This window comes from Haliotis asinina, chromosome 4, assembly GCF_037392515.1.
Source record: "Haliotis asinina isolate JCU_RB_2024 chromosome 4, JCU_Hal_asi_v2, whole genome shotgun sequence".
NCBI classification, from domain to species: Eukaryota; Metazoa; Mollusca; class Gastropoda; order Lepetellida; family Haliotidae; genus Haliotis; species Haliotis asinina.
Genome location: NC_090283.1, coordinates 40167628 through 40187035, shown reverse-complemented (window position 1 = coordinate 40187035; position 19408 = coordinate 40167628). Strand labels below are relative to the sequence as shown.

The following is a 19408-nucleotide window of genomic DNA, read 5'->3' as shown; positions in this document are numbered from 1 at the left end:
GGACAGCGGTTGGTGTCCTACCCGCCCTCTAGTGCGGAGGCGGATGCCGGTGGATCGCTCTCCTCGGGGTTTCTTGGTTCCTCTTTACGTAGAGACGCACGGGCGAGGTCTCGCGTCCACGCTCTCAGCATTCCGCCTCTGTGCCATTCTGGACATTGTTGGCTTTCTTACCTGATAAGTATGTAAAAAATATAACATTTTTGATTAAATGTCATTTTTTATACTTACCTGGTAGAAAGCCAACAGTCGGGAGTTCCCGCCCAGCCTCCCCTCCTGAGGGTTTTGTTGTCTGCCTCGCTGGGTAAGGGAATGACGTGTCCAGGTCATCTCGTGACCTGGGTGACCTACCGCCCGTATGTTGACCTCGCATCTCTACTTTTTGTAGACTGTGTTATGAGAGAAATTGAGTAAGCGCCACTCACGTGGGCATTGTTGGCTTTCTACCAGGTAAGTATAAAAAATGACATTTAATCAAAAATGTTATATATTGTCGGATGACAACAATCGGATGAAAGTTACACCTGTTGTGGTGGTGGTTGAGTCAGCAATCCTGTCTGTGTCGGGAATATTTTGGACATGTTAATAAAACACGGTGTTCGTCTTCGATATAGTCAAAGCCAGCAGCGTGACAAAAGAGGCAGAGAAATTCGTTATACGGGATGTTTGTATAACGTCCACATTCAACTGTAACTCTAAAGCTACAACACCGGACCCGAGTTATGTGTTTACGTTGATTTGGTTGCAATTCACCGGTTAAATGTGGTTCGTCGCTTAGAGATGATTTAAATTATGAATAATAAGTACATTTGAATGAGCAAGATAGTGATGAATGCGAATATATCATTTATATCGATCAAGATGATAAAAATACGTGCAATATGCCAACCCGATAGCAGAGCAGTACTCACCCATACAAATACTGCAATTAGGCTAACAGGCTTATGAAAACACTTGTTTTACTAATACGTCACCCTGACGCGCTGGATTTGTAGAGGGTTAGGTGCTATGCTTTGAGAAAAGGAACAGGTCTGTATCTACACGGGCATTAAACAAAGGGATGTTCCAAAATAGAGAGTCACAACAAAAGAGTTCGTGGCCACTCAGTACTTTGTGTAGCCGCCTATCTGATCCTCGAAACCGAGTTACACCGAGACTTCATGCTTTCTGATCACAAAGTCGCATGTGACATGAACAGTAGAGACTAGGTATGTCACCGTGACCGTGTCACGCTAAGATATAAATAGCCACACGTCACAGATCATGAGTGACACAGTGTGTATAAATACATACAACTCAGATCACAGTGAGGGCGTGACGTGGCGTTGTTCCGGTTAGCCTGTCAGTATTTTCCTGTAGTTACCATCTCACACAAGCCCGCGCAATTTCATTCCGGCACTGTTATCTCGGTTTTCCTGGGCGTTTTGACAATTTATGTCCTGATATAATAATATACATTTTTACACTCATGAGAAGCAGGCCAACTTCCTGCCCCTTTTCTAAACTTTTTTCTGGAGCAAAGCAAATAAATCTTCATAACACAATAAAAAGTTGAATGTTCAACAACAACGTTATAACAGTATTTAATAACTGATACGTGATAAATGTGAGCATAATGACACAATGTACTTCATTTTTTCATTGTGTGCCCATTCTATTCTGCGCACACAAAACCCAGTTATTATCAAAAGTTTCCATCAAGACTGAAACTTAAACAACTTTTAACAACACGATATCCACATATATTGAAGAGTGCTGCAATATCTCTAAAGCATAACTTGCCTGTGTGAAAAGAAGTAAATACATTCAGTTCTTGTACATGTACATGTGTTTGGTCAAACTGGTTGCAGTTCAAGGAACAACATAACAATGTCAATCAATCACTCAATATATACATTTGTCTAGCGTTCGGTGTGGTAGGCTGCCGAGAATAAATGAGACAGACTCTTTATTTCTGATCTGAAGTACTCAGTTTCTCTTCTGACCGTAGAGAGAGCTTGTTCCACAAAGATGGACCACCGGATTGAAAGGACCTGTCCTGCCAACAACTGACTTTGACATATGTTGTGTTGATGACCTAATGTTTCTTAGCAGCTGATATTCACGCACAAGATGGGTTACGCATACTGGGGCACTTCCTTACAAGGATCTGAACATTCATAGAAGCATTTTGCACAGGAAACGGATGGTTTTACAATTGTGACCATCAGTGTGGTCTAACTTGAGAAGCTCTCTCCATAAACAGAACAGTACAAAAATAAACATTAAAAAATTAGGTGCAATTAACGTGTGATATAGTAACAAACTCTATAATAAAAAGTACTTAAACTAATGCTCAGATAGTTGAATGGATTAAAACGAATTCTATCACTGCTTTTCAGATCCCATACCATGAACGCAATATAAACTGATATTACTGGCAAACAAGGAAGCACCGACTTGACAACTGACCCGCAATAGAAGGTTTGAGTGATGCCCACTGGCGCTCGCCATTGTGAGCGAAAGGGTCCCAGGTTGTACCGACTTGCTGTATCCACCAAGAGACAAGCTTGTGGAGCACGTGCTGCTACGTGCGGAATTAATTCCATCGTCATGCACGACAGGTGCATTAGCTTACCTCTGCTCTAACTTTCACGAACCAAATGGGTGTGCTCATTGCCGTGCAACGCTCATTTCTCATAAACGCGTTCTCTCCGCCGGTCCAACTTATCCTTGTTTGCCAGTAATTGTATGTGACATGTCAGTGGAAACCAATGCAAGTATCGATAGCCGATTAGACTACCAGTCATTGCTTCCTCACCGTCTCAAATTAAATAAACTTGAAAGTAATGGTCGTCTCTGTATGTGTTTAGAAGCGACAGATTTGATACAGTAACATATATCTGATCTCCAAGATTTAATTCTACAAGACCATCAACATGACTAAGGTGGTCAGCAGTCCCCTCCTTGGCTTCAGGACACGTCTCACCCTTGTTAGGAAATATGACGTCTTCCTTCTGTGTGATTACATCGTGTCGAATGACGTCAAGTGACACGAGTTCACAATGACCATGTGACCCTTCATAGTGCATCATTGCATGAACAGTTACCCGGTAGGTGCCACTCTCAGGAACTATGATGCGGCCCCTGGCATACTTCATCCCATTCAAAATCTCGGACTTCTTCAGACCATCTTTTGTTTTCCACGTTCGAACGGTAGATTTTCCTTCTTGAATGCCTGAATTGATATTAATGGGCTTATAGAACTATATACCAAAGTGAATAGGACATTTATAAGACATTGGGTTTTTTTTTGTTTGGTTGTTTTTTTTTGTGTGTGTGTTTTGTTTTTCTTTTTTGACCATACATGCAACTTTGTATGGATAAATGTTTATATAAATGCTGGATTGATTGATTAGTCATTGTTTAACGCCACACTCAGTGATATTCCATCCATATCACCCCGGTCTGTTTATAATGGACCATACGATCCAGAGGTCGACATCTTGAGCATCAATATATGCACATGGGGTACGGTGACTTGTGTCGACCACCTGATCCCGTTAGCCGCTTCTGATGACAAGGACGGGTTGCTGAAGTTCATGGTTCATAACAACATGACGTGAGACGTGACAATTTGAATATTTTAATCATATTTTACATATTATCACTAACTTTGAAACATGAGAAACCAGTTGTCTATGATTTTTCCTACTACACAGACATCACATACATACCTGACGTGTCAAAGGGAAGCAATCCATGAAGGGAAGCGATGGGTTTCAAGAGGTTCAGAAATGTCCGATCCGGTACATCTACAAAATAAATTAACATTGCAATCTGTGGAATAGATTATATACAACTTGTTATTTTCCAATGTCTGGCATTTCATTTTAAACCTAGAAGATACTTGCGTCGGACGAGAAATTTTCTTAGTGACAGCTTTGATTATGTTTATATTACCTTCAATTTCAGAACTCCCGTCGTTGGATGACGTCCTTGCAAGCTTCAGAGCATCGGCTAACTGCAGATATAAGTATCTCAAGTCATGAAAATACTAACAGAAAGATGATTAATCATTAAGGTTAAGTTTAATGAAAGCAACATATACTCAGGGCCGTTATTAAAGGGTCATGTAGTAATATGGTAATATTCTGAAAGTCAGCGGCAGTCGCGAATCCATTAGGTACAGCGGCTTTAACCATGTTCCTTTAACCACTGCAGCAGTCACTCTAGGTGAACCTGACCTTCTCGCATATTCCAACCATCCAAGATGGCTAGAAACCTTTGTCACAGTCTCCAAATTACATTTTGTCTCACATAGAAGTTAACTGCGGGTTGTCGTTGACTGTGAACAGCTTGAATGAACGCTTGATCCCTCTCCGCTACCGTCATTTCGTATCAGAAACCATGATGTCAGGGGGAGAGTACTGCTGACATTTATAGCCTATGTCTGTTCATGGGAATTCGAACTTTCTCAATTGTGATGCTATAAAGACACAATGCTGTCACAGTTTCGACGATACAGACATTGAGAGTGTTTTTGAAACACTGTATATTCTCGATTTCTCAATCATTGGGACGTGCGTTGCCTAACGCGTTTTGTGGTGCCTTAAGTCAACAGGGATTTAAACAGTCACTGACGTATTATTACTGTTATATTCATAACATGGAACTGATTCCTATCAATGCAATGGACACATTACCCTTTAATAATGGCACTGGATATATTTTTAATCAGAAAAAAGCAAATCTGATCCTTGGTTCAAGCGTGAACTACATTCCTGCCCTGAAACAGTGTTAGGATCCCAATCCACGAAGCGTTCGTAACATTAGGATGCTGTCGTATTTCTATACTTGATCATAATCTTACGAATAACGTAACGTTACGAACACTTAGTTGATAACGACTCAACAACATCAGTGAAGTGATGGAATAACTTACTTCTAGTTACACGTATATCCCCACTTTTACCATTTACCAATACATATATGTAAGTTTGAATAAACGTATTAATGCTTCAAGGTGACTACAAAGTACACTCGATCCACACACCTCGGAATCAATATCCTGTTTGAACACCTGGGCTGCAGCAGCGGGTGGCTGATCCGTCTGGCTTATGAACGCCTGATACACAGCCACGCCGATTACAGAAAGATTGACAAGAACCATGTACACAGCTCCTGTAATCAATCTGTTCCTTCCTCGAACTCGATCCATGCTGAAAACAAATTTAACAGTATGTTTGGATCTCTCTCAGATATTCTTTGCACTCTTGCACGCTCAGAAATTAAAATATCAGCATATAAACCGTTGCCAAATTATGCATATACGGTGATCGTAACGTATATCTCAAAGTAATATAGCCATCTTGCGCACATAACCTTGAACGCAAACATGCTGTTGGCAAATTGTAACTCTCTTACACTGTCAGGTATTAAAATACGAGCATATAAACCGTTGCCAAATTATGCATATACGGTGATGGTAACGTATATCTCAAAGTAATATAGCCATCTCCCGCACATACCCTTGGACGCAAACATGCTGTTGGCGATATGCAGAAGGTATTATATACGATCGCATTATTATTCAAATTACTGGCAATACAATTTTCCTAGCTGTAGGGCACATGCTATACGTATATTCAAGTAACGGGTCACTACAGACTGATAGTCGTATGGCCATCATTTACTGCGCAGTTGGAATTCGGCAAGGTGACCTTCACTGAGATACCCTCTTCTGGTGGCTTTGGGGCATATTTTAACATGTAATCCGCTGACCGATTAGGTACAATTGTCCTATACTAGTATACAACTGGTAAATGTACCCTAGAAACATTTATCGATGCGGAACGTACCCAAGCATACCGGTATATCCAAGACGTGTTACAATATCCCAGCTCCCTGCAGTGAATCCACAGCTAGTCGCCGCTCCCAACAATATCCGGCGTCCAAAAACCTTATATGGAGTATGCAACCGACCAATCGTCAACACGACCCACTTCCCGCCGCCAGGTATAGGTTTGGTAACGTAGATGATAGAGAGTGTTCAATGCCGGGTGAACAGCGGAAATGATACAGGGCGGATAGCAAAGATGATACAGTGCGGATACTGGAGATGGTACAGGGTGGGTAATGGAGATGATACAGAAAGGATAACGGGGACGATACAGAGCGGACAATGGAGTTGGTACAGGGTGGACAAGGGAAACGATACAGGGTGGTCAACGGAGATATACGGAATGTGTGATCGAGACGATACAGAGTGGATAATGGAGATCATACAGGGTGGATAACGGAGATGATAGGGAGTAGGTACCAGTGACGATACAGGGTTGGTAACTGAGATAACAGGGGGTAGATAACGGAGATGATACACGATGTTTGTAATAGCAATCTCAACACTAATCACTAACCACCTTCAATCCCTTGTCCTCCAGACCAAGGTTAAGGGGTGAGATATATTCAAGCTGTATGGCGGTGGTCTGTAAATAATCGAGTCTGGACCACACAATCCAGTGATCAACAACATGAGCATCGATCTGCGCAACTGGGAACCGATGACAAATGTCAACCAAGTCAGCGAGTCCGACCACCGGATCCCGTTATTCGCCTCTTACGACGAGCATAGTCGCCTTTTATGGCAAGCATGGATTTGCTGAAGGCCTATTCTACCCCGAGACCTTCGTGGGTCCCAATTATTGCAAGGTTAGGGCCATACCTAAGGTACACTTTTTGTCGTCTCGCCTAGTAGATGTAGAATGAACCTGTCAACCACGCCACTGAATTAATCGAAGGTGTTCCTGCGTGTCTATTCTGATATATCGTCTGAACACATCAGATTTCCATCTATCCCACTGTTTCACCTGTTTTAAGGGACACCATTGAGAACAGCATAGGATACCCTACCAATGCGCACACTATGCATATTATAATTAACTATGCATATAATAATTAGCATTGTGGATACCAGCGAAGTTAAATGTTTTCTTGCGAGAGATCTGAACTGATTACCAGTGACAGGTGTTCCATTCAGATGTGTAAATAGAAAATCTGATTTGCTAGAATGACTTCTATGTTCCAAATAAGCTGAAAAGCCCTTCACTGGGCAAACATGTAAATGTAGCTTACCAATTACCCTCAATAGTTGTGAGTTCAGTCTTGGTCAGTTTTCGAAAAGAGGATAATACCAGAGAGGTCAACATCATTCATTCTGAAACCTGTGTGAGGACTTACATCAGATTTTACCATCTGAGTTACCCTTAGCAGAGCAAAGAACCCCATGGTGAAAATACTGCGGAATAAAGATGCCTCAATATCTTATTTACAAACCAATGGATCTGCACACACCATTTCACTTAAAATTGGTAGAGATATTGGCAATTGACTGTCTGGCTTTTGGGTCTCCCTTAAGTAACATTCTTCTGATGATGAAATTGTCAGCTAAAGACCTTAATTTATTAGCTCTGATGATATATGCTATGCAGCGGTCTATGGTGCTTTACCTGACATTGACATATAACCAATATAGTGAAAAAGCTGAGAAACTGGTACTGACAAGGTGTGTGGCAGATGGCACTCCTCCCTGTAACGCTCAAAGGAAGGCACTCCTTGAGTTTGATGTTCAGCGACCATGATACGTCTAGCAAGTGGAAAGCTTCCGCTGCAAATGCTGCCATACTGACTCTGGGATTCTGATGGCCTCCAGGTCTGCCTGTGGAGCCAGCGTACGAAACTACTGAAATTTAGAACGAGCTAAAGAGTCAGCAATGATTTTGTTGTTTTTCCTGGGATGTACATCCGTTTTATCCACAGGTTCAACTTGAGACATTGCGGAGTAAAGCTTCCTACCAACACCAGGACCATTGGGGAGCTGGGTGGTTACCTGTTGAGAATTGTTACAACTGCTTTGTTATCAGAGTGAAAAATAACTTTGGATTTTTATATCCCCTGATATCATCACTGCAAACCAGATCCAACAAGGTGATATCATTTGTGAAAACCATTTCTGTGCCACTCCAATGACCATGTCCCACCTGCCGACTTGCTTCTGAAATACAAACCAAAACCTCTTCCCATACCAACTGCACTGTGTACATCTGAAGTCTAGTGTTGTCATCCCAAAGCCTATTGGCAGCAATGTTACCCCACTTTGGTGGCTAAGAAACGACAACCAAGTGTCAGGTGCCAGGTGCTCCTTTATGGCTCTTGTAATCCGGATCCCTTGTGTAGGCTAGGACATATATATCTGGTAGTCTCAATCAGTTTCCATGAGAATGGTCTACCCATTAGTATCACACGACATATTGTGTTCAGCACTCCAATCAGTGACTGCATGTCTTTGAGTTTTACCTTCCGTCGTTGCTGAAACTCACACAGAAGCTTACCACAAGCCCTGATCTTATCTTGGTGTAACCATGAGACTTTTGCACTGTTTTAATTTCTATTCCCAAGAATGTTAAGTGGGTGCAAGGTCTGACTGTTTTTTCACTTGCCATTGAGACACCTAGCTCACTACTGACAGAGAGTAACATATTCAAAGCTTTGTTACAGTCACTGCTACCAGCCTTGCCTCCAAACAGAATGTCATCTAGATAGTGCAACAGTTACGCTCTATCAAGTCGTATAGTTGTTGCCCATTCAAGAAATCTAGCAAATGTTTCAAAAATAGCACTTGTTATCCTGCAGCCCACAGGTAGACACATGTCCACATAGAAACTGCCTTCAGTGGAAATACCCAGTAACTCAAAATCCTGTTGTTGAACAGGAATTAATTTAAATGCACACACTTTAAAAGTGTGTGGGCCTGAGCAGGTTAGGCATGTGTGTGCCTGTTTGCATGAAAAGCGTGCTCATGACCTAAGGTTGAAATCCTAACATGGAATCCTCATTTGTGTATTTGTTATGAACCTCTTTGGGGGGTATCTGCTAGCTTGTCTGAGCGGTTGATTGTTTAAAGGCATAATATTGACTAGCCATAAATCATGATCAAAGATACTCCAAGATGTGTTGCGAAAACGAGCTTTTAGCCCGACTGTACATTATCAGGTTCGCAAGCCTATTCCTCTTGCCCTACGTGCCGCTAAACTGACATTGCATGTGTGTTTCAGCAGATCCTGGTGTATTTCTGGGACACCCTCCAAATAGACACTTGCAAATATCAAGAATGCATTGCTCACTTGTTTCAGTCTTGTCGATAAGCCCTTTCTTAACCGGTTCAGTAGTCCCACTAGCATTTATAGCAAACCCCACTCGTGTATCATCCCAATCTGGCATGTCATTTCTCAGGAACGTTACCATCCCCAACTCCGCAAACTCCCCAACCTAATTGTATCCGTAACCCCTTGAGGGATCAGTGAGCTCAGTGAATCTGGGCTGTGGTTAGTTGCGCTTGGCGTGATGGGGTAGAACAAACATGTGCAATTTGATTAAACTCAACTGGAAAGACTATGTCATTGCTAGACAAATATGCATTCATCTAATCTGGACTCGCTTTGGCATCTGCTGAGATTGCATTTGACCTACTGACCCCGTGGGGAGCCACCGTGGGCAACCACCGTGGGTGCTGCCGTCATATTGCTCGCTCGACGTTCAGACGGGGAAGGTGAACCTACCATGCGTGTGGGGTACCGCCGTGACCTTTTGAGTACAATCACAATTACAGTTACAACCATTTGAGATTTCACCCATATTGTCTGTTATATTCGCTGTAGATTTTGCTTTACCTTTGCACCATTCTTGTGCGTCCGAGGCTGTATCGATATTTGTCCTTGACGTTCAATCGCTGCTGTCCCTGAGTTCGACGGCTCGATCACCCGCCTTTTTCACCCCCTTCTTAACAGCCTCGCTCCCACCTTCACACACACACACGCAGACAGACAGACAGACAGACAGACACACACACACACACTTTCTCGTTCTTACGGTCCTCGTTAGAATCATTAGCTTCACCCCGTTGACACTCTTCTTCCTGGCATGATCCGATGAGAATCCGATGCCATTTTTTGCCTTGATAGTATTTAACTGTCTCCAGCCGTGACGATCCTGCTGGCACCACGTGTTTTGTAAAAGAATTTCGGTGTTACCTGCCCTTGACCCTTGCACAGACAGGATGTAACGCCCTACCCCGAGTTTCCACTGAATACAGGGAGCTAAAACAGTTATCTCCCCTTAATCAAAGAGGCCAAAGATTTGGCAGTTCAAAGTAGATAGAGAAACCATCCATTATTTGGATAACATTTATTATATGATCACTGGAGTGGGCGTATGGTTGAATTCACTTGTGTATAAAGACTATACTGTTTACTATGATTATGTTCAATCTGTTGTACGCTAACGAGGATGTGACGATACAGTGTGGGTAACAAAGTTCTGACGATATCGAGAGGGTAAGAAGGTGACACGATGCAGAGTTGGTACCGAAGGTTTGATGATACAATGTTGGTACCGAAGGTGATACGATACTGTGTAGATAACAAGGGTGTGACAGTATAGTATGGGTAAAGAAGATGTGATGATATATTTTGGGTAACAAAGTGTGACGATGCATTGTGGTTAACGAGGCTGTGACAAAACAGTAAGTGTAGGGAAGGTTTGGCAAAACAATGTGGGTAACAAAGGTGTGTCGATACAGTGTAGGTAAATCGTATGTTATGATCCAGTATAGATAACGAAGCTCTGACGAAAGAAACGAGGGTGTGACGATGCAGTGTGGGTAATGAACGTGTGACGGTAATAAACAGAGTACATAACGAAAGTGTTAGGAGTGGTTGACGAATATGTAACGACACAGAGTGGGTATTGAAGATATGACAATACAGAGCAGGGAAACAAAGGTGTGACAATACATACCGGGCAACGAGGGTTTGACGATAAAGAGTTGGTAATGCGGGTGTGACAATAAAAGTGTAGGTAACAAAGGTGTGATGTTATAATCTTTGTAGCGAGGATGTGATACTTTGCTGGGAACAGAGATGTGATAATACAGTGTGGGCAACAAGGGTTGTGACGATACAGTCTAGGTAACGAAGTGTGAAGATACAGTGTGGGTAACATACAGCATAGGTAAACGAAGGTGTGACGATACAGAGCGTGGTAAAGAAAGTGTGATGATGCAGGGTGGTTAGCGAAGGTGTGACGTTGAAGAGTGGTGAGCGAAGGTGTGACGATGAAGAGTGGTGAGCGAAGGTATGACGATGAAGAGTGGTGAGCGAAGGTATGACGATGAAGAGTGGTTAGCGAAGGTGTGACGATGCAGAGTGGTGAGGGAAGGTATGACGATGAAGAGTGGTGAGCGAAGGTATGACGATGCAGAGTGGTTAGCGAAGGTGTGACGATGAAGAGTGGTGAGCGAAGGTATGACGATGAAGTGTGGTGAGCGAAGGTGTGATGATGCAGAGTGGTGAGCGAAGGTGTGATGATGCAGAGTGGTTAGCGAAGGTGTGACGATGCAGAGTGGTTAGCGAGGGTGTGACGATGAAGAGTGGTTAGCGAAGGTGTGACGATGAAGAGTGGTGAGCGAAGGTGTGACGATGAAGAGTGGTGAGCGAAGGTGTGACGATGAAGAGTGGTTAGCGAAGGTGTGACGATGAAGAGTGGTGAGCGAAGGTATGACGATGCAGGGTAGATAGTAAGTGTGTGACGATGAAGAGTGGTTAGCGAAGGTGTGACGATGCAGAGTGGTTAGCGAAGGTGTGACGATGCAGAGTGGTTAGCGAGGGTGTGACGATGCAGAGTGGTTAGCGAAGGTGTGACGATGAAGAGTGGTTAGCGAAGGTGTGACGATGAAGAGTGGTTAGCAAAGGTGTGACGATGCAGAGTGGTTAGCGGTGTGACAATGAAGAGTGGTTAGCAAGGGTATGACGATGAAGAGTGGTTAGCAAAGGTGTGACGATGCAGAGTGGGTAACGAAGGTATGAATGTACAGAGCGGGATAACGAAATTGCGACGGTACATTACGGGGTAACAAAGGTGTGACGGTACGTTATGGGGTAACAAAGTTGTGACGGTACAGAATGGGTGACGAAGGTGTGACGATACAGAGTGGGTAAAGAGGAGTGACGATTCAGAGTGGGTAACGACGACAAAATGTCACGTTATATTTTTTGGAGACTGATCTCAATTGCCACATGCCCAAATACAATGATTTTGAATCCGTCATGTTTTAGATCCTTATCAGAGAAAAGTCAAAGCAAACATGTTTGTAAATTTATGTCATGTTTATTAAGACATATATTCTTCCTGATACATCGTACTGGAATGGAAGGTGTTTAACAGTTTGAATTTTGGTCCTTAATTTGAATTTTTGCCTTAAGTCACTCGAATTAGAGGTCTGGAGATCTAATGTTTATTGAACACTGTGCGCAGTTGTATCTATTGAAAATCAATTCTCATGTTGCATATTTCATTGTCACAAGGAAGTCGAACCACACAATGTGTTGATGCCGAGCTCTGTGCACGCAGCGATTGCGTTCATACCGATGATTAGGCATATGTTTCTGTTCTTAACCTTGGGTAATCAGGAAATATTCGCGTTATGTGGGCACCTACTCGTCGTGACATTTGCCTGTCGACATCATTGGGCTCACACCGTAAAAGAAGGTTATCCTGTTCATGAAAGCCGCTACAATAGCTCTCAGAAGTATCGTTCCAATAGGTCCCCCAATGCTCAGGGCACCTGCGATTGCAATTACATCAATGGAAAGTCCAATACCAGCTCTCCTCGCCAGATCCTTTGCCATATCTGCGTCTCCATCGCAAAGATAGAGATAAGCAGAGTGCAGGTCAAAGCACGGACCAGCAATCGGAATGTGCTTGATGAATTCACTGAAGACTTCTTCATTCTTCCTGAAATACACGTTCGAAAACAATTATTTCAGTCATGTAAAAAGGATACAGGTTTGATCAGACTTGTTGCTGCAAGAGTTTCTAGAGTTTTGTTATCCATAGAGTCAACGGCATATGAATGGATATGAAGTCGATTACCTCGAAATATCCACATTTGACTTCTATAGTCGTGCATGCAAGGCTTGTGGAATATATCAATGTGGAGAGATAACCCATTAAGAGTGGACAAATATGTGTCTACATAGATCTTTTCAGTTTTCACTTTTCTGACACAATGCATTTGTCTCAGACCCTCCAACACTATACACTTAGATATAACTTACGTTCAGCCTACAGATAGAGTGGAAGTATTATTTGTCTGTAATTTACAACAGGTTTTCTGTAACCTTAGCTCTTCAATCCTTACCTCATGACGAATCACGGTGCTTCCACTCCTGTCCGGGGATGGCTGAGGTGTGACTGATGTTCCCTCTTACGCTGTCAAAAGTGTTAATTCTTATCAGTGACGTAATATGCATCAATGTCTTAACGCCATTATGATTATACCCTTGTAGGTGACGAAGGTGTGACGATTGAATGTGGGTGTTGAATGTGTGACGATACACAGTTGGTAACAAATGTATTGCCATACAGTGTTTGTAACGAAAGTGTGAACATCGAGTGTAAGGTATTGAAGTAGTGATGAAGCAGTGTTTGAAACGAAGGTGCTACGATACAATATCGGTAACAAGTCTGTGTCTACTATTCAGTGTTTATAACGGGAACATGACGTTCGAAACGGATTCGGGATTGGGGATTCGAATCCCGAATCTGAATATTTTTGTATGGGTGTAGACAGACAGACAGACAGACAGACAGACAGACAGACAGACAGATTTATTCAATAGAGAGGCCTTGGTCCATAATATGCCGAGTTGGTGAATATATAATCTACAAGCAGACACAAGTATGGAAATATGTTAATAGTGGCGGGTCAGTGTTTCCATCCTTAATATGAATACATATACAGAGATTCACTAAGCATGGCAGAGACATTACTATATACCAGCAGTGAATGCAAAGCTAGGTGCGTATGGACTAACAATGATGGCTCTCCTTTTCCATACTTGACATAAACACATATACAGAATTTGGAAAGTTACAGTGTATCAGTAATAGCTGAAAAAAATAAAAAAAACCTCCAAACCCAATACTTATGGATTAATAATGCGAACTCTCGATTACCCTACTTTACATAGGTACATGCACACAAAATGCAAAGTAGAGGCATTACTGTGCCAGGAGTAACTGCAAGGCTAAATGCTTAATGGTGCTGACTTTCAATTTCCACACCTTATTCAAATATAAACCTATTCTGTGCAAGGTAGAAACATTGCATGATATCAGTACATTCACCATATCTTGCGACACATAATGAAATAAGCAGTACATGCAGCTCATCTTCAATAAAATATTTGTCCCTACATTTACAGAAAAAAATCCCGCAAAAAAAACAAACCTATTCTTAAATTCTTTCTTGTTATATCTACCAGTTTCTACAGCAAGACCAAAATTTTGGCATTGAAATCTAGCCAATGAGTATTGTAAGTAATAAGGAATATCACCTAACAACAATAATTGTACATTTAGCAGCGATTTAAACTGTCTATACTAATTACACTTAGTAGAAGTGCTTAAACTCGAAGTCCAAGACTGCTGCAAAATTATCTGATGGTCTTTGCCGGAACAAAGAAATGAAACAGTTTATGCAACCAACCTGCTGGGAAACCCAGATAAAAACCAAACCCGACTGTAAATAGAATCTCTCGAATGTGTGTGACCCAAGTAGTACGGCCTACATTATTGAGGGACATATGCATCTGATAACACTGGTTTCGTAACCCACTAGGGGGTACAGTAATGAGCCGACACCAGTATTGAACTGCTCTGGTCATATATACCAGCTGTAGAGACAAACGCCCATATTCTCCCAATATCATATTCTCAGATGTAGATGGATTAACTCTAAGAATCCACTTACAAATTTCAAATGTGCTTTCTACTTCTTAACTATTATATATACCAAATAAATCTGATCCATAGCACACAACTGGCACAACCATACTATCGAATATCTTTAATAAATCCTTACATGACATACCCCCAACCCTCTTAGAATACCTATAAATTGACATAATAGCTTTTTTTGCTTGTGAACGAAGGCAAAATTGTGCCCCTGCTCCAGGTTAGTTTGGGAGTGAATACAAGTCCTAAATATCTATATGAAGAAACAGTATCTATTCGTTTTCCTTGAAAGTACCATTTTTGCATATGATCGAAGTGGACCGCCATTACAACATACCATTATTTTAGTTTTATCCAAATTAACCTTCATTCCAGTTTGATCACAAACTTTTTCCAAGGCACAGATCTTGTGCTGCAGTTCCAAACAAGAACTGGCTACCGAGGACACATCATCCGCAAACATGAGAAGACTCAGGTTATCATATATTTGGGAAATGTACACACCTCTCCCACCCCAATTGTGCATTATATTTTCTAATTTGTCAAGAAACAATATAAAGATCTGAGGACTCAAAATACAGCCTTGGCGGGTGCCAGTGTTGCAACAGAAATACTGGGAACTTCCATCTGGCATTCTCACACATGCACAAAGTTGTGAATACATTGATAAAATTACATGAAGAAACTTGCCACGAATACCAACTTCCGAGAGACTGTTCAGGAGTACATCATGTGGTATTGAATCAAACGCTTATGAAAAATCAACAAAAAGACAATAAAACCTACCAGCTTTTCTTGACGAATGTTTCTGACAAATAGAATGCAAAGCAAAAATGTTATCAATCGTTGAATAATTTTCCCTAAAACGTGCCTGCAAAGACTTTGGTCATCACACCGCTGCTTAAGCCTAGAGTTCATCACCGAACAGAACTTCTTACATGATACACCTATCGATACACCGTTTTACCCCATTCTTAGTGTGATCACCCCAGAACTAAGATCTTATTAAACAGCTTTGTCAATAATGTTAAGATGTAACACTTGCTATCTTGTAAGAACTCGACTGCTAAAGCAACTGGTCCTGGTGATTTAATTTTACCAGGATTATCAATATGTGAAGAGAGACTCTGTGATATAGGTGCGTTTAAAACGGGTCAAAATTCAACTGAGCTACTGTCTGGATCAGACATTTTACAGTCATGTACCTCTAAGGAACTTAACCCTTAACCCATCTACTTTCAGCAAACATGAAAAATGTTTTACCCAGTCTTCATCTCTTATTCTTTTGCATACAGTTGCTGTTTTGAGACAAATCTATGGGTTCTATAAATGACTTCAGCATGGTCAGCAGCTGACTAATATAGTCCAGTTTAACTAGTTACTGCATCATCCACATTTTCTGCAATACTTGTACAAAGTGTCTCATGTGATAATCACGAAACAAATTACTGTCTAAACAATTCACTATAGTTTCCTTATTCCATCTATACCTAGCCCATTTACTGGTCATATTTTATCTTCAGCGCTCTGTGACAAGGGATAGTTGCTGTTGGTAGACTAAGTCCTTGCTAAATTAGGAACACATCCAGATGCTGGCAATGTTAATGAACAATACAATGGGAAGTGGTTACTTTCATCCCTCACTGAGACTCCAAAATTTGAGATCCATGTACACAAATCAGATGCAATCATATAGTCTATGACACTTTGACCCTTATATGTGAAACATGTAAATTCTCCCTGTTTGTCATTATGCAACTATATTCCATGTATTCCAAGGGAACGAGAAATATCAGCTAACTGCTTACCGTAATTGTTATAAACATTGTCTTTACTATTTCGAAGCAAATTAAACACGTCTCTACTAATGAAGCTAATATTATCAGCTGGAATATCATCATGGAAATCCTTCACTCTGGCATTGAGATCACCAACAAGAAATATTCTCTGATCCGGATAATCTGTTACTATTGTTAATAGATATTGTTCCAGATCTGTCATACCATCTTTATCTGAATCAATATATAGAGAAGAAGCTACAGGTGACAAATGCGTGAATATCAAGATAATGATAAAATCATAAGCAAACATCGACGTAGCCAACATAACATCGGTATTTTGGAACCGATCATATATTCGATTAAAAAAACGGCAGTACCAAGCCATTTCTTAATGAAAACGCTGACACCACCACTATAGCACTCAAAATGCTTATGTTTGGGTCGCACGCTATTGTAAATTTGAAATCGATTGAGAACGTTAGTGAAGTCACCAGCTGATCTAGTAAACGATTCACAAAACGAAATAATATCAAACTGTCGGCAATACTCCTTTACCTTTGAACACGAAGAATCATATTTCCTCAGTCCTTCAACAGGTTCGGGACACCCCAACAAACAACGAGCCCGCTATTGGCATACAAATGGGCGTTGCGCTCGCTCGCGGTCTTCCACTACACTGGCGGACAATGGTATGTGCACAGTTTGCATCACGTGCGTTCCTTACAACAGCTACGTATGCAACAAAACCGTTAATTTTCCGCATTTTGGCCGGCTAGTCCGAAAGAAATATGGCCTGCCTCGCCATTTAGTGCAGTTATGCCCGTTAACATGCTTAGTAAATGTTTTCTTTTAATGTACATTTACGTCGCTCACCTTGTGGAACGATGTTCCCCTCTGCATACAAACTGGAACTGCCACTTGATTGGCGCACAAACTTCCGCAAGGGGACGTAATGCGATGTAGGGGTCGGAAACCGTGAAATAGCTATGGTGTGCTCTCAGGACCATTTCCACATTGTGAAAATCGCATACATGACAGAACACAGTACAACAGTTGGAAAGGAACTTTCAATCATGAAAACAAGTACACATGCATTATATATGAGTTACCCCTCGATGTCGGCAGAATCTATGGAAGCCCAAATACACCATAAAACACCTTTTATCAAGATCATTAATGTAACAACAAATGTCAACAATTGTGTGTGCAAATAGCATTTGTGTTTTAAAATAAAAATAAAAAAGGTAGCATTTAAAATGTGGAATAAGATAATTGAGTTGTTACATAGGATCCAAGGGACAAAAAAACACACATGAAATGGACTGGCTGGTGTTGAAGAAACACCATATGAAACAACTGGCCCACACCCAACTGGAACGAGACAGATACGGTACCTGTCAGACGCCCAAAGAAAATACAAAACCTTTTCCCAAAAAAGAATGACCATGATTAGGTAGGTAATGACAATCGTGTATGTCAATGTATACGCATCAGAGGATATTACCTCATTGGTCTCTATCTCTTGGAGTTGCAGCCCAAACTGTAAAATGTCCGCCTTACTGCCTCTTTTGGCAACCTCTGACCATTTTTCTCGCAGTGCGTTTTCAACCTGGAAACATTCCATGAACTGACCATTGTATGGTCACACATTGCGGAGTGTGACAACAGTCATGCGATGAGAAAAATAGTCATAATGAACTGGTGAGATATACATACCGATATCATGGCCAGTCTCACTGACACCATGGTGGACAGCTCTGCAGCAGTCCTCCGCTGGGGCTGATCATAACTGGTTCTGTCCTCCGGTAGAACAACCAGCAGGGCAAGGCGTTTCCTTTTAGCAGAGGCCCTCACCTGCGCTGCATCTAATCATGAATGAATACAACATAATAAAAAAAATGAATGTGTGATCTTTTGATATGATCAATACAGAAATTAATATTGACATAGTAACGTTGACGTGAGGGCGATGACGTTGTCAGCATGACCATGGGATGGTGGCAATATGTTTACTGATAGAATATAACATGCTAGTGAAAATACAATTGGCACTCTCTTCTGATGACAACATACACATAAAGAACAACTGCGTTGCATGACATACCGATAAGTTTGACGATTTAGCGGACAGTGTGCTACGCAACTGTCCATCACAGGATCTAAATGAGTGAGATCCAAACCGGTTTGCCGGAAACCCGCCATTTCGTCAGTGGTGTCGTCAGTGGTGGAAACGACATCCTCACGCACCATGTCGCAGGACCTTGCTCCTGATCTGTAAAGAATACATGTACATATCATTTTGCATATAATATATCTCCTCATAATTAACCAGTTGCCGGAAATATACATCCAGACGGAAGTGAGAGCGAACGTGATATTCGAAACATCTGATGGAAATGCCCCAGTAGAGTTCTGCACCGGAAATTATTACCCCGTGTGTATGTCAGATGTTTACGATATAAGGAAACTGTACATACCTAAATGATTAGGACAATAAGAATATTGTTATGTGTTTTCTGTTAAATTTCTGTTATTTACTTTCAGGAAGCAATGACAACAAAAACAAACATACTAACAATGCCACCGCCACCTCAAAGTCTAATGACACCCACTGAAACTACCTCAGTCAGCAAGTGTTCGACTAGGACTAAAACCCCATTTAATCACTACAATAACTACAGCTGAAACTGTTAAACCCCGCCCAATGTCTACTAATGAGACCATACCCACTACCACCGGCGCCACTGCTAATAGACACTGCATCAGCACCACAACCACTAGTACCAGTAACAGTAGCA

General features: G+C 41.6%; 1 protein-coding gene and 1 long non-coding RNA gene across 2 annotated transcripts; both read right to left on the bottom strand.

Annotated features, from left to right (window-relative positions):
- Positions 1 to 1564: 1564 nt before the first annotated feature.
- On the bottom strand, positions 1565 to 5908 carry LOC137282486 (tumor necrosis factor ligand superfamily member 6-like). The gene is made up of 5 exons (XM_067814240.1): positions 5838 to 5908; positions 5033 to 5198; positions 3940 to 4000; positions 3714 to 3791; positions 1565 to 3214 (listed from the first exon to the last, which is right to left on the bottom strand). Exons 1-5 carry the CDS (start codon positions 5843 to 5845, stop codon positions 2802 to 2804), a joined length of 726 nt encoding a protein of 241 aa, XP_067670341.1. The 5' UTR covers positions 5846 to 5908; the 3' UTR covers positions 1565 to 2801.
- Positions 5909 to 12178: 6270 nt separating this feature from the next.
- Positions 12179 to 17557, bottom strand: LOC137282485 (uncharacterized). The gene is made up of 3 exons (XR_010956820.1): positions 17484 to 17557; positions 13232 to 13302; positions 12179 to 12825 (listed from the first exon to the last, which is right to left on the bottom strand). It is a non-coding gene; the product is annotated as an uncharacterized lncRNA (long non-coding RNA).
- Positions 17558 to 19408: the final 1851 nt, after the last annotated feature.

Coding starts and splice junctions, on each gene's coding strand:
- LOC137282486 (XM_067814240.1), bottom strand. Junction 3,792..3,939: donor CGGGAGTTCTGAAATTGAAG/GTAATATAAACA, acceptor TTTATTTTGTAG/ATGTACCGGATCGGACATTT. Junction 3,215..3,713: donor GCTTCCCTTTGACACGTCAG/GTATGTATGTGA, acceptor ATATCAATTCAG/GCATTCAAGAAGGAAAATCT.